Source organism: Pygocentrus nattereri, chromosome 4, assembly GCF_015220715.1.
Source record: "Pygocentrus nattereri isolate fPygNat1 chromosome 4, fPygNat1.pri, whole genome shotgun sequence".
Classification (NCBI taxonomy): Eukaryota; Metazoa; Chordata; class Actinopteri; order Characiformes; family Serrasalmidae; genus Pygocentrus; species Pygocentrus nattereri.
The window spans coordinates 44325873-44336788 of NC_051214.1; the positions used below are offsets into that span (position 1 = coordinate 44325873).

A 10916-nucleotide genomic window follows, 5' to 3' on the forward strand; every position below is an offset into this window, starting at 1 on the left:
CAAATGTACTACCTTTTTTCCATTAACAACACTATCTAATGTAAGATCTGTGTAGGTTTGGAAATTACAATGGAGATACATGGCTACATCAAGGGGTGGATAATATGCCAAAAATATAACATCACAATGCTTGGTATCATGGTATTTTCAAGATGCACAATATGTAGCACAATATGTTGTTTTTCTGAGAATTGATAAGTTGAAACAGAAAAACACAACAGAATCAGTAAAGCCATTCTAAAATACTAGAATACACTGATTTTTGTTCAATGTTTCATACACTGTTGATCTAAATAAGTAATAAAGTTAAACGGGACAAATTATGTGATGAAACGTGCAGTCAGTCCGTAGTTTTAAGTACGGAGGATATCCACAATATGCTGGGAAAAGTATATTGTGCTGGGCAAATGATATTGTGGCATAACGTATCATCTCATTGATTAAATATCATCATATTGCTCACCCCTAGCTACATTTGTGTCGCAACTATTGCAACCCCTGGTTCCTATCACCACCGTGATAAAGAAATTGTTCATATAAAAAAAAAAATCTGAATACATCTGTTTACAGCTCAATCACTGAATTATGCTGAAATATTTTTAAAAGTCCCTTTTCATTCAGATAATAAACGTTTTGGTGTATACAGTAAATACAAATAAAACATTTTCTGAATCATGAGGTTTTTATTACATAATATTCATAATCCTTTACCTCCTTAAATTACATTCATTGATTTTTATAGAACTTGAAAAATCAAGAATTTCACACACACACACACACACACACACACACACACACACACACACACACACACACACACACACACACACACACACACACACACACACACACAGGTATAAAAATCATTACAGTGTTATGATGTTCAAATAGGCACATTTTGTATTTTGTAGATTCTGAAGTAGCTGGGGATCAGTCTGCATTCACCAGAAAGTTATCAAACTGTGCAAATTCAAAGGAGTGAGTTCCTATAGCAGCCCAGCCATTCTTTGGTTGATGTACTACAACATTCTTCCATAGAGGATAATTATTCAGCATCCCAAAGGCATGATCACCCTGTTTGAATACGGAGAAGATTAAAGAGGGAATATTAATGAACAAATCAAAAAGAAAACTGTAAGATAAATAAAAAGACACATTCAGGGAAAAAAAATTATATACTAATCTTTACAGAAATGTTTTATTGAATTACAATACAGAGTAAATTATAAAAGAGATGTGCCTAATGAACAAACAAACAAACAAAGGACAAAGTAATAAGACCACCGAACAATGACAATCTAAAGCAATATTTCCAAATACTAAGTGCTAAGCAAGTATCAGGTCTTTTAGGAGAGAATCACAGAGCTTAAGGACTTCTCTACACTTTTATAATAAAATGAGTGAGTCAACACAAAAAAAATTAAATAAAACAAAAAGTCAGTGTAATGTGTAATGGTGCTCAGTAGGATTAATTCCAGAATTGTTGTAAATTTGTAATGGAGCTCTTGGGTGGGCTGGAAGTTATAGTAAGCAGTTTTGCAGACTCTAACTCCGAGATTCTTGAAGTAATTTTGACCTTCACAGACAACAAAGTTTAAATAGAACACAGTCCCTGCTAGAATTAATTTCTAACAATAAAAATCTCTGCTTCATCTTTGTTCAGTTGCACAAGTGAGCTTCATGATACAGTTTAACATTATCTGCATATTAATGAAAGCAAATGGTGCATTTATTAATTACTACAGCTACTGGAAGCATAAATACTTTAAATAATAAAGGGCCCAGAACTGAGCCTTGGGGAACTCCACCAGATAACACTTGAAAATATTGGTACCCTGTACAACACATTCATAAAATCCTAGAAACCAATTCCCTGAATTCATCTAGAGAAACTGTGCTTTGTGTATGTGAGTGATAACCAAATAGATCACTTCTGCGTCATGATTAGGTGTTGAATTGTATAATCCCAGAGAAAAATGTAACAATTTAAAATACAGTTGTGGTCTTATTAAGATAAAGCTATTACCTTTACAGTGAGAGTTAATGTGTGCCAAACACCTGGTCTTGTCCCTGATAATCCTTCAGCAAGAACTTTCTGTCCACCTTAAACAAGAATATATCTCAGATGCTCAGTCCATTTTCAGGTTATTATAACGCACCAAGATCAGGGTTTATATAACTGTTTGTAAAAAAAAAAAAAAAAAATCAGTGAGAAGGAAGTGGCTACTCACCTATGTCATTGGTCACTTTGTATGTGCCATTTCCAAATACCCAATAAAAGACACCCATGGCTTTCCTCACTGATTCTCCTCCTTGATCCACCCTAACTGCAAGGAAAATGCCTCCATTCACAGTCTCAATATAGATGTCACATGCCACGGTCAGGTTTTGCCTGATGAAAGAGAAAGCACTGAATCAGTCCCGCCAAATCTGAGCAAATAATCAAAGTCCAAAATACACAAGTGTCCAACTGCACAACTTCTATAATCTCCATTTGTGATCCATAAATAAATCATCCAGTACTAATGCTTCTGTGGCTGCAATCAAATCCTCACAGCAATGTTGCAACATCTAGTTAAAAGGACACAAACTCCCCTCGATTTTAGATGAAAAGCAGATGTAAACATACATAGTATATATATATATATATATATATATATATATATATATATAAAACAAAAAAATGTGGTTATTATGAGAAAAATATGAAAGTCATAAAATCACACTCCATGCTTAAACATAACGACTCATGAATAAACACTTCACGTAAAGGCTGTGATGAACCCACCAACTGTGGTCTCCTATAACACTGACGGTCTGGTTGGCATCTTCAGCCCATGTGACTGGCCGCTGGCTGATGACCTGGCGAAATGTGAAGACGTGCGGTCCTGGATCTGTGAGGTTTGTGAAGTATTCAAACACTCCAGTTTGATCAGCAAAATATGGAGCCTCTGAGAAGGGAGGGTTACCTGAGCAGATGAGGACGATGATGAGGAAGGATGTGCAATAGAGGTGTGAATCTCTCACTTTGCAATGATTGGAATGTGATTGTTTAGGAAACAATCACATTGTGCAATTTAAAATGTTATCATTCAATTCGATTACATTTACTTATTTTCGTATGATTAAGAATTATACACTCAACGAACAAATGTGATGAACAAAGATGTTCCGACCTTTTGTCATGATATAATTTGTTGATTTTCTAAGTGAATGTAAGTAAACACATCCTATACAGAGAACACACTTCTATTCATTTCTGTTTATTTGCTGAATTTAACATATTATGGGGGGGGGGGGGGACCATACAATGTGGCTGTGCAAAAGTTATGGCACATTTGACATTTTATGTTCTTCCATAACGTTAAACTAAATAGAAGTCATGCACTAAAATTAGCAGAAAATGTCATATTTAAATTCCCTGTAGAGGACGCCTTGAATTTATTTTCACTCAGAAAATCACCAAAACATGAAATTTTACCTGCGATGTTCAAACTTTTGCATATGCCTGTAGCTAGCAGGTGGGAATTGGGAATAACTAAACTGAGGAGAAAAACTGGGCAACTCTTTTGGGCAAAAAAAAAAAAAGAGCAAACAGTTTATTAAATATTACTGTACTTACTTACTGCTAGTAATTACTTATAATCAATTGTAACCCACCCACTCAATCCCATATTCTACCATTCAAACTATGAATTAAATGAGAACAGAACAGAGAAACTGCAATGAAACTTACGGACATCAAAGTCATCAAAATATTTCTTGGGGAATGGTGCAGAGATGGGGGGATCAGGGTAGTGGCCTTTTTGTCCACTGAACACTGTTGTGATTGTGTAAACTTCATCAACACCCAACTTCAAGGTAAAATATCCATCTTGGACCTGTTCAGCATGATGATCATATATCAATTAATTAATTTGCAATATTTTGGGTATGAAGAATGCAAACATGTTTTATATTATTTTGTAATATTTTGTTATTCAATAATCTTCACCTTAATTGGATCAGTGTGCTTGAACAGCACATCCTTTTTGGTCTCAAAATCAAATTTCGAGTGCCACTGCTGGAGCTCAGTGAGCGCAGCCTAAAAAAAGACATCATGCACAACATCTAATTAAACCTTCTAGTTACCAAACAGCTGTCTGGCAATATTAAAAAGAGCACTTACAAAGGAACCTTTGAGCTGGAAAGTTGCCGTCTGAGGCGAAACGCTGTAAGGCGGGAGGGGAGGCCGTATGCATTGAGAGTGATTGTGGGTCTGCAGATAAAAGAAGAAAAACCTGTAAATGATTCACTCTAACTTGTGACAGCTCATGGGACAAAGCAAAAAGACACAACACCTACCATAGTTTCAATGATAACTGTGAGGTTGCCTTTGCCATCTGTTAATGCCACATAACTTCCACCCTGAGCGAGGTGCCGCACAGTGGACAGATATTTCCAGCCTGGCTGTGCAAACTGAGTTGTGTGAGCTAAACCATAAACAAGCATTCAGTTTGGCAAAACATGACAGAGCAGATGTCATAAGATAGCATTACAGTGTCTAGAGGAAGGACAGCTATTCAAACACTTGTTTTGTTATTTAATATACTTTTAGTGTATATACACTATATGGACAAAAGTATTAGGACACCTAAAGGAGCTTTTTTACGGCATTCAATTATGGCTAAATCGATACACATTAAAATAGAGTTGGTCCACCTTTGCAGATATAACAGCTTACACTCTTCTGGGAAGCTTTCTACAAGATTTTGGAGAGTGTCTGTGGGAATTTTTACACATTCATCCAGATGAGCATTTGTGAGGTCAGACACTAATGTTGCTCTGTGTGGCCCAGTCAAGATTTGTTTTCACTGGAACTAAGGGGTCTATGCCAACCCCTGAAAAACAACCCCATAACATTATCCCTCCTCTGCCAAACCTTACACTTGGTACAATACAGTCAAGCAGGTAACATTCTCCTGAATTTTGCCAAACCCAGATTCGTCACTCCACAGAATGAAATCCACGAGTCCAGTGGTGGCGTACTTTACTTAAAAATGTGTGTAGCTGCTGGGCCAAGGAAACCCATTTTGTGAAGGTCATATTGTGCAGTTATTTAGCTGATTTTGCTTCCAGAGGAAATTTGGAACTTGTTATTGAGCAATTTGTGTGGTCTACCGCTTCATGGCTGAGCTGATATTGCTCCTTGGTGCTTCCATTTCACAATTATGGCACTTACAGTTGACAGGGGCAGATCTAGCAGGACAGAAATTTCACAAACAGACTTGTGACAGAGGTAGCATCCTATGACAATGCCATGTCTAAAATCACTGAGCTCATCAGTACAACCCATTCTACAACCAGTGTTTGTCTATCGAGACTGCAAGGCTATGTACACCTATTAGCATTGGGTGTGGCTGAAACACCTGAAATGGATAATTAGTAGGATTGTCCCAATACATTTGTCAATATAGTGTGCATATATATATATATATATATATATATATATATATATATATAGATAGATAGATAGATAGATAGATAGATAGATAGATAGATAGATAGAGAGAGAGAGAGAGAGAGAGAGAGAGAGAGAGAGAGAGAGAGAGAGAGAGAGAGAGTGAGTGAGTGAGTGAGTGAGTGAGTGAGTGAGTGAGTGAGCATTGCTGACCCCTTCTGTTGTACATTATTCAACGGGTTTAATTTCAAATGTTATATGTGGCCATGTATTCTTATGTTGTACATGTTGATTACCAGTGATCCATATTGGGGCTTCCACCACATAGTTCCCACTCCATGGCTCTTCCGCTGTCATCAAACCATCTCGGCCAAAAGAGAGATCTTCATAATAACTTGCTATCAGATTCCAAGAAATGGTCCTAAAAGATTTGACAGTCATAACTAATTTGATAAAGGGAAACGAGGCCATCAAGAACATTTTGAGAGCATTTCACTCACGAGGTCATCATGCCACTGACGTAGTTCTGGTTCAGAATACGAGCCCAACAGCCTGCACCAATGTCATTATTAAATGTGCTGTAATCTTCAGAGGACCAAAGCCTCTTCCCAGTGAGCAGGGCCTCTGGTACTGTAGTGGTTCCTGGGTAGTGAACACTAGCAAAAACAATATATGTTTACTGAGACTCTGAGAAGGGAAATGTGACAATTGATTAGATGAATTACATGACAGCCTGCTTTTTTGAGTATATAGAGATCATAAGAAATTATAGAACTCTAAATAGCTGCATGGACGATAAAAAAGATTTTGACCAATTATAAAGAGCCTGTAAACTACAACAACAACCAGTTTATATTAAGCACATAAAGTGTATAAGTTAACTAGCTAGTAGTTTACTGGATATCAGACCATTATATCACTGTTTTATTCAATTTATATATATATATATATATATATATATATATATATATATATATATATATATATATATATATATATATATATATATATATATATATATATAAATAAAATGTATGTTTGTCTGACTTTTGCTCATGCTCCTTCTTAAATACAATCACATGCAAAAGTTTGGGCACCCCTAATCAAATTACAGTGAAAATAACACAACGTCAACAGATCCTCTACAGAGAACACACTTTTGGAGATTTTAATGTACAATTACTGTTCATTAATGAATTTACCAAATTGAGAAAAACACATAAAATACCACCTGTGCAAAGTTATAGAACCTTTTATATTGTATGTTACTGCAAATGCATAGAAACTGTGCACTAGAACACACAATTTAAGTTTGGTTGTGTGAGGATGTGTTAATCAATTAAAAAGTTTTTTTTTTTTTTAAATAAATTGGCACCGACATCATTGGTGCATTTTGGTCATTGTGATATCTATGCAATTCCAATGTCCTTCCTTAATCCTTACAATAAGTCAATATAATTGCTTGTCAGTATAATTGTTTAGTGTTTTATGTCTTACCCAATCACTTCAACAGCATCACTGAGATATGGATCAAGCAGCAGCGCTTTTGAAATGTCCCAGTTCCCATCTGCAGCTATAATGCCCACATTTACTAAACCGACTCTATCTAGCATGCCTCGAAGCACCTGGATGCAGCACAATCCATAAAAGAGAACATAAACAATGTAAAACTTTAATACTGACCAGTTCCATTCTATTTACTATTTCCTGATAAAAGAATACTCCAATATCTTACCTTGATGTACTTTGCATCAAATTGCTTTTCATTCCAAATCTAAAGAACATATTAAAAAGACAGTTAAAATGCATCTCTGAACCTGTGGAGAAACACATTCATGGAAGAAAAGAAAAATAACCACCCCTATGTAATCAATATCAAGGTCATGATGTTGTTTTGCTCCAATGACCCATGACACAACATATTTAGCAGTAACATCTGGAAAGGTGTATGGCCTGTTGGTCCCGTGACCTATCCATCCTGGGAATGCCCAGGGCAGACCTTCAACAAAGATCATGAGATTTGGTGTTACATCAGCAAGATCTATAATATATATCTGAGTGTGGTTTCCTTTACAAATCATTCACATTCTTATTAAAATCTGACCAATGAGAGTGATGTTTGGGTTCCTCTTCTTGGCTTCTTTCATAAGCCACCACTCGTAACCACGGAAAAAATTCTCATCATTCTCATCATGCATGTGTGAAGGTTCTGTACCATCTGCAACAGAAAATAAATTCACACCGATTGAGTCCATTTCGTTTATTAGTCAACGAAAGTCCAAATCTCATCAAAGTTATACAAAACACTGCACTCATATAGTTGTATGCAAAAATTTGACCACACTCCAAACAAATTATATACTGATAAGTTCATACATCCTCTACTTAAATATGGTGTTTCTCTGCAGGTTTCAGGGCACACTCAATTCTTTTGCTGATTAATATTTTGGAAAAAATGAAACATAACACATTAAATGTGACATAACTTTTACACAGGAAATGTTTTCCCCCCAATATGTTAAACTCAGCAAATAAACAGTAATTGTGCCCTAAAATGTGCAGCAGTGTGTTCTTTGTCAAGGATGTGTTCACTTATTTTCACTTACGAAATCACCAAAACGTGAACCAACCAGGGTTACCCAAACTTTTGCACAGGACTGTATGTTCCTGTCCATAATTTTGTACAGACACTACAGACTGCACATTATTATGCATTCAGCATATCTACATAAATTAGGATTTGGCTCATGACATCACCAGGAATCAAACTCGAGAGCACAAGAACCAGTGTAAAAACACAAGCACATGGCAGAAAGCATGTGGCTACAACACAGGTCAAGAAACAGACACAGGAATAAGTGGAAACCCTGGCAAATTCATTTAAATCTGAAAGCTTGTCAGATGTGCTAGGACCTAGTTACAGTTGCTAAGCTATCAGTATTTAGAGGAGGGGTTTGGTTAGAGACCATTATTATTGCCATGTTTCAATCTGAAAGTCGTCATATTGTTATGAATGATGTAGAAAATCCAGGTGTCCCTCACGTCAGAGCAATGTGTAATGACACATTTGTGCAAAAATCTGTACTAAATAAGCAAAATCAGCATATAACCTTAACCTTTCTTTGATTTGATCACCTGCTAAAAAAATGACACTGTTGTTTCACTTCATGAGGTCCACAGGCACAACGTGACCAACCCAACATTCATGTGACTAGAATTACTCATCACTTGACAAGGGTGTTTTGTAAGGTGTTCTGTAAGGTTATTCCTGGCTAAAGGTTTTAGACTGTATAAGTCAGCAAGCACACTTTTGAAAAAGAAAAAAAAAATGTAATTAACTGTGAAATCCAGACGGACTGGTACTCCTCACCTGTGGTTTGGGCATCGCCGCCTATTTCCACTTTAAGAATGTGCAGTGAAGCTCCAAAGTTGGGCTGGGAATAAAGTCATGAGAAGATTAAATGACAGCAAGAGCAAACACTGTACTCACAGCTGTCACTTAAAGGTGATCATGGGTAGACAGCAACCAAGAAGGGTTTAAATCAAACATTCTGAAACATAAAGGCGCCGAAAGGGTTCTTCCACTGTTATGACGTCAAGCTTAGGTGCTACATAGAACCCCTTCCAAAAGGTTTCTATATCGAACCCCTCTACTGCACATTCTCCATCAATCTGAAGAGCACGTTCATAATGCAAATAACCCTTAAATCCTGCAAAGGGTTCTTGGAGTGCTAATGTTTTTTTTTTATTATACCATTGTCTTTACTGAGGAACCCCTGAAGAACCATATTAAGACTGTGGTTGAGTAAAAGTACAAAAGTGCTTCAGAACATACTAAAAGTACTTTAAATTATTGTAGATTTTGTATAATATGAAATTGATTCAGTTCTATTAAGAAGACCAGACAATATAGAACTTGCTCATTAAAATATTATAATTCGGTTACTTTCACTTCTGATTCTAAAGTACATTCACAAGCAAGTACTTTTGTACTGTTACTGTAGTAAAAATACTTGAAGTACTTGGAACTTTCACCAGCAATATTTCACCAGGTGTACTTGGTACTGTATTTACCTTTAATCAAGTATAGAAATACACCCCCCAAAAATATGGTTCTTTAGTAAAGTCTATGGTTCTGTGTAGAACAACGAGCACATTTACATGCTTAAATGGTTCTTTCCTAGGTGAAAAGGTTCTTCAGTTTGATAGAACGTGTGTTGAATACGGTTCTATATCAAACTTTTTAATAATGGTTCTGCATAGCACCAAAAAAATGCTTCTGTTGTTGTTGTTATGCCAAGCTTGTATACAATGTCAGAACCCTTTTTGGTGCTATATGGAACCTAGACAACATATTCTCTATCAGTCTGAAGAACCATTTCACCATGCAGAGAACTATTTAAGCATGCAAATGTTTTTTTTGAGTGGTCATGGTTCTAAATAGAACCACTGTCTTTACCAAAGAACCTTTGAATGACCATTTTAAGAGTGATATGATGTGTGGAGTGTGGAGAACCCTTCTATAGTTTGAGGAACCTCCATGTACTTAAAAGATTCAACAAAGAAACTTTGTTTGGAAGAGTGTAATGATATAAAGCTACCTTGAAGAGGTAATCCAGAATCTGACTCCTATACGGTTCTTGATAGTTGACCAGCAGCCGTGAAGTGGCCTGAAGACAGAAACACACGACTATCTCACTTGAGCTAGTCTTCAGACGCAAAAAGCAGAATAGATCAGAGCAGACATGACCTACCCCTCCTCCACTCAAGCCTCCAATGCCATCAAAGGTTCTCCCCAGTCCGATACTGTCGTCCAGGACATAAACCTCAGCCAGACACATGGAGAAGCAGCATAGGAGGAGAAGCAGGGCTCCGGGTGGAATCATCGCAGCCTCGTTTCTGTAACCAGAGGCTGCCGAACAGGCAACGAGCCGTCTGAACCGCTGAAGCTTCCTTGTCAGATAACGTGACTCTCAGCCTCAGCACGCTGGGTCGTGTTCAAGAGCGCCTACACCCTGTCAACATATCAACCGAGAGTCCAATCAGATGTCTGAAAAGCATAAATAATCACTAATGGCTCGAAATAAAAACGCCCCACTCTCCACTTTAAATAGTGCAGCATCAAACTGTCACAGAACGTCTCTGCTGCGTCGTGTAAGCGGCTCTATTTAAGGTGGAACGTTGAAGGTGGCGAAAGAGAAACTATCCAGGTTCAGCTGACTGGTGCTTTTAGTGCCCCATGCCCGCTGCTTTTAGAAAGAACCTATCATTAAATTTATTTATTATCATTAACTTTATTTATCATCATTAACTTTATTTATTATCGTTAACTTTATTTATCATCATTAACTTTATTTACTATTATTAAATTTATTTATCATCATTGACTTTATTTATCAGCTAATTTGAACTTTTGAAATGCGCAATATTATTAGGGTTTACGAATAACGGCAATGAATATTAAAAAAATTAATCT

The 10916-nt window shown here is 36.6% G+C and overlaps 1 protein-coding gene across 1 annotated transcript; it reads right to left on the reverse strand.

Annotated features, from left to right (window-relative positions):
• Nucleotides 1–663: 663 nt before the first annotated feature.
• On the reverse strand, nt 664–10590 carry galca (galactosylceramidase a). Its single transcript, XM_037537968.1, has 18 exons — nt 10195–10590; nt 10042–10110; nt 8811–8874; nt 7545–7658; nt 7300–7439; nt 7176–7214; nt 6938–7065; nt 5941–6096; nt 5737–5861; nt 4345–4472; nt 4169–4258; nt 3995–4084; nt 3737–3881; nt 2789–2969; nt 2232–2392; nt 2027–2103; nt 822–1074; nt 664–763 (listed from the first exon to the last, which is right to left on the reverse strand). Exons 1-17 carry the CDS (start codon nt 10324–10326, stop codon nt 931–933), a joined length of 1983 nt encoding a protein of 660 aa, XP_037393865.1. The 5' UTR covers nt 10327–10590; the 3' UTR covers nt 664–763; nt 822–930.
• Between the last annotated feature and the right edge of the window lie 326 nt (nt 10591–10916).

Coding starts and splice junctions, on each gene's coding strand:
- galca (XM_037537968.1), bottom strand. CDS start 10,326: ATGATTCCACCCGGAGCCCTGCTTCTCCTCCTATGCTGCTTCTCCATG. Junction 8,875..10,041: donor TTCTGGATTACCTCTTCAAG/GTAGCTTTATAT, acceptor CTTTATTCCCAG/CCCAACTTTGGAGCTTCACT. Junction 7,066..7,175: donor TTGATGCAAAGTACATCAAG/GTAAGATATTGG, acceptor TGCTGCATCCAG/GTGCTTCGAGGCATGCTAGA.